The sequence below is a fragment of the Egretta garzetta genome, unplaced genomic scaffold (assembly GCF_000687185.1).
Source record: "Egretta garzetta isolate BGI_Z169 unplaced genomic scaffold, ASM68718v1 scaffold134, whole genome shotgun sequence".
NCBI classification, from domain to species: domain Eukaryota; kingdom Metazoa; phylum Chordata; class Aves; order Pelecaniformes; family Ardeidae; genus Egretta; species Egretta garzetta.
The window spans coordinates 562,591-563,259 of record NW_009259422.1 but is presented as its reverse complement, the minus strand read 5'-3'; the positions used below and the strand labels follow the sequence as shown (position 1 = coordinate 563,259).

The window sequence follows — 669 nt, the reverse complement described above, 5'->3', positions numbered from 1 at the left end:
GGGAGCAGGGCTGGGGTCAGTCCCTGGCCGCGCCGGCCGGCGGCTCAGGCCAAGCTCTTCTGGAATTCGTCCAGGGTGGCGACGAAGCGGGTCTTGAGGTTCTCGAGGTAGGGGTTGAGGCGCTCCTTCATGTTCTGCACCAGGGGCGTCAAAGTTTCGCGTAGTTTGGTGAAATGCTCCACCGCCTTGGCGTGGTACTCGCCGAGCTGGGGGACGCCCTTCTCCCGGATCTCCTCCAGCTTCTGGCTCAGCTTCTGCCGCAGCTCGTCACTGTAGGGTGCCAGGTTCTTGCGCAGCTCCTCCACGTGCCCGCGCAGGCGGTCCCGCGCGTCCTCGGCCACCGGGGTCAGCTTCTGCTGCACCAGCTCCACCTTCTGCTTGGTGAGGTCCTTCAGCTCCTGGGCCAGGGGTGCCAGGCGCTGGCGGTACAGCTCCATCTCCTCCGTCCACTTGGCAGAGAACTGGTCCAGGAAGGGGCGGATCTTCTGCTTCACATCCTCCAGGTCCTTGGCCAGCTCCTGGCGCAGGCTCTCCGTGTCCTTTATCCACAACTCCTTCACCTCCTTGTAGTAGGGGGTCATGTCCTCCCGCAGCTTGGGGGCGGCTGCGGCCAGCGCGTCCATGTTTTCGGTCAGCTTCAGGCTGCGGGGAGCGGAGGGAGGTCACACA

General features: G+C 64.9%; 1 protein-coding gene across 1 annotated transcript in view; it reads right to left on the bottom strand.

The window, feature by feature from the left end:
* Positions 1 to 623, bottom strand: part of LOC104124582 — a 14,543-nt gene extending 13,920 nt beyond the window's left edge. The window contains exon 1 of the mRNA XM_035892486.1: positions 243 to 623. Within this exon, the coding sequence (XP_035748379.1) occupies positions 243 to 623 (381 nt within the window). The remainder of the gene's footprint in view (positions 1 to 242) is intronic.
* Between the last annotated feature and the right edge of the window lie 46 nt (positions 624 to 669).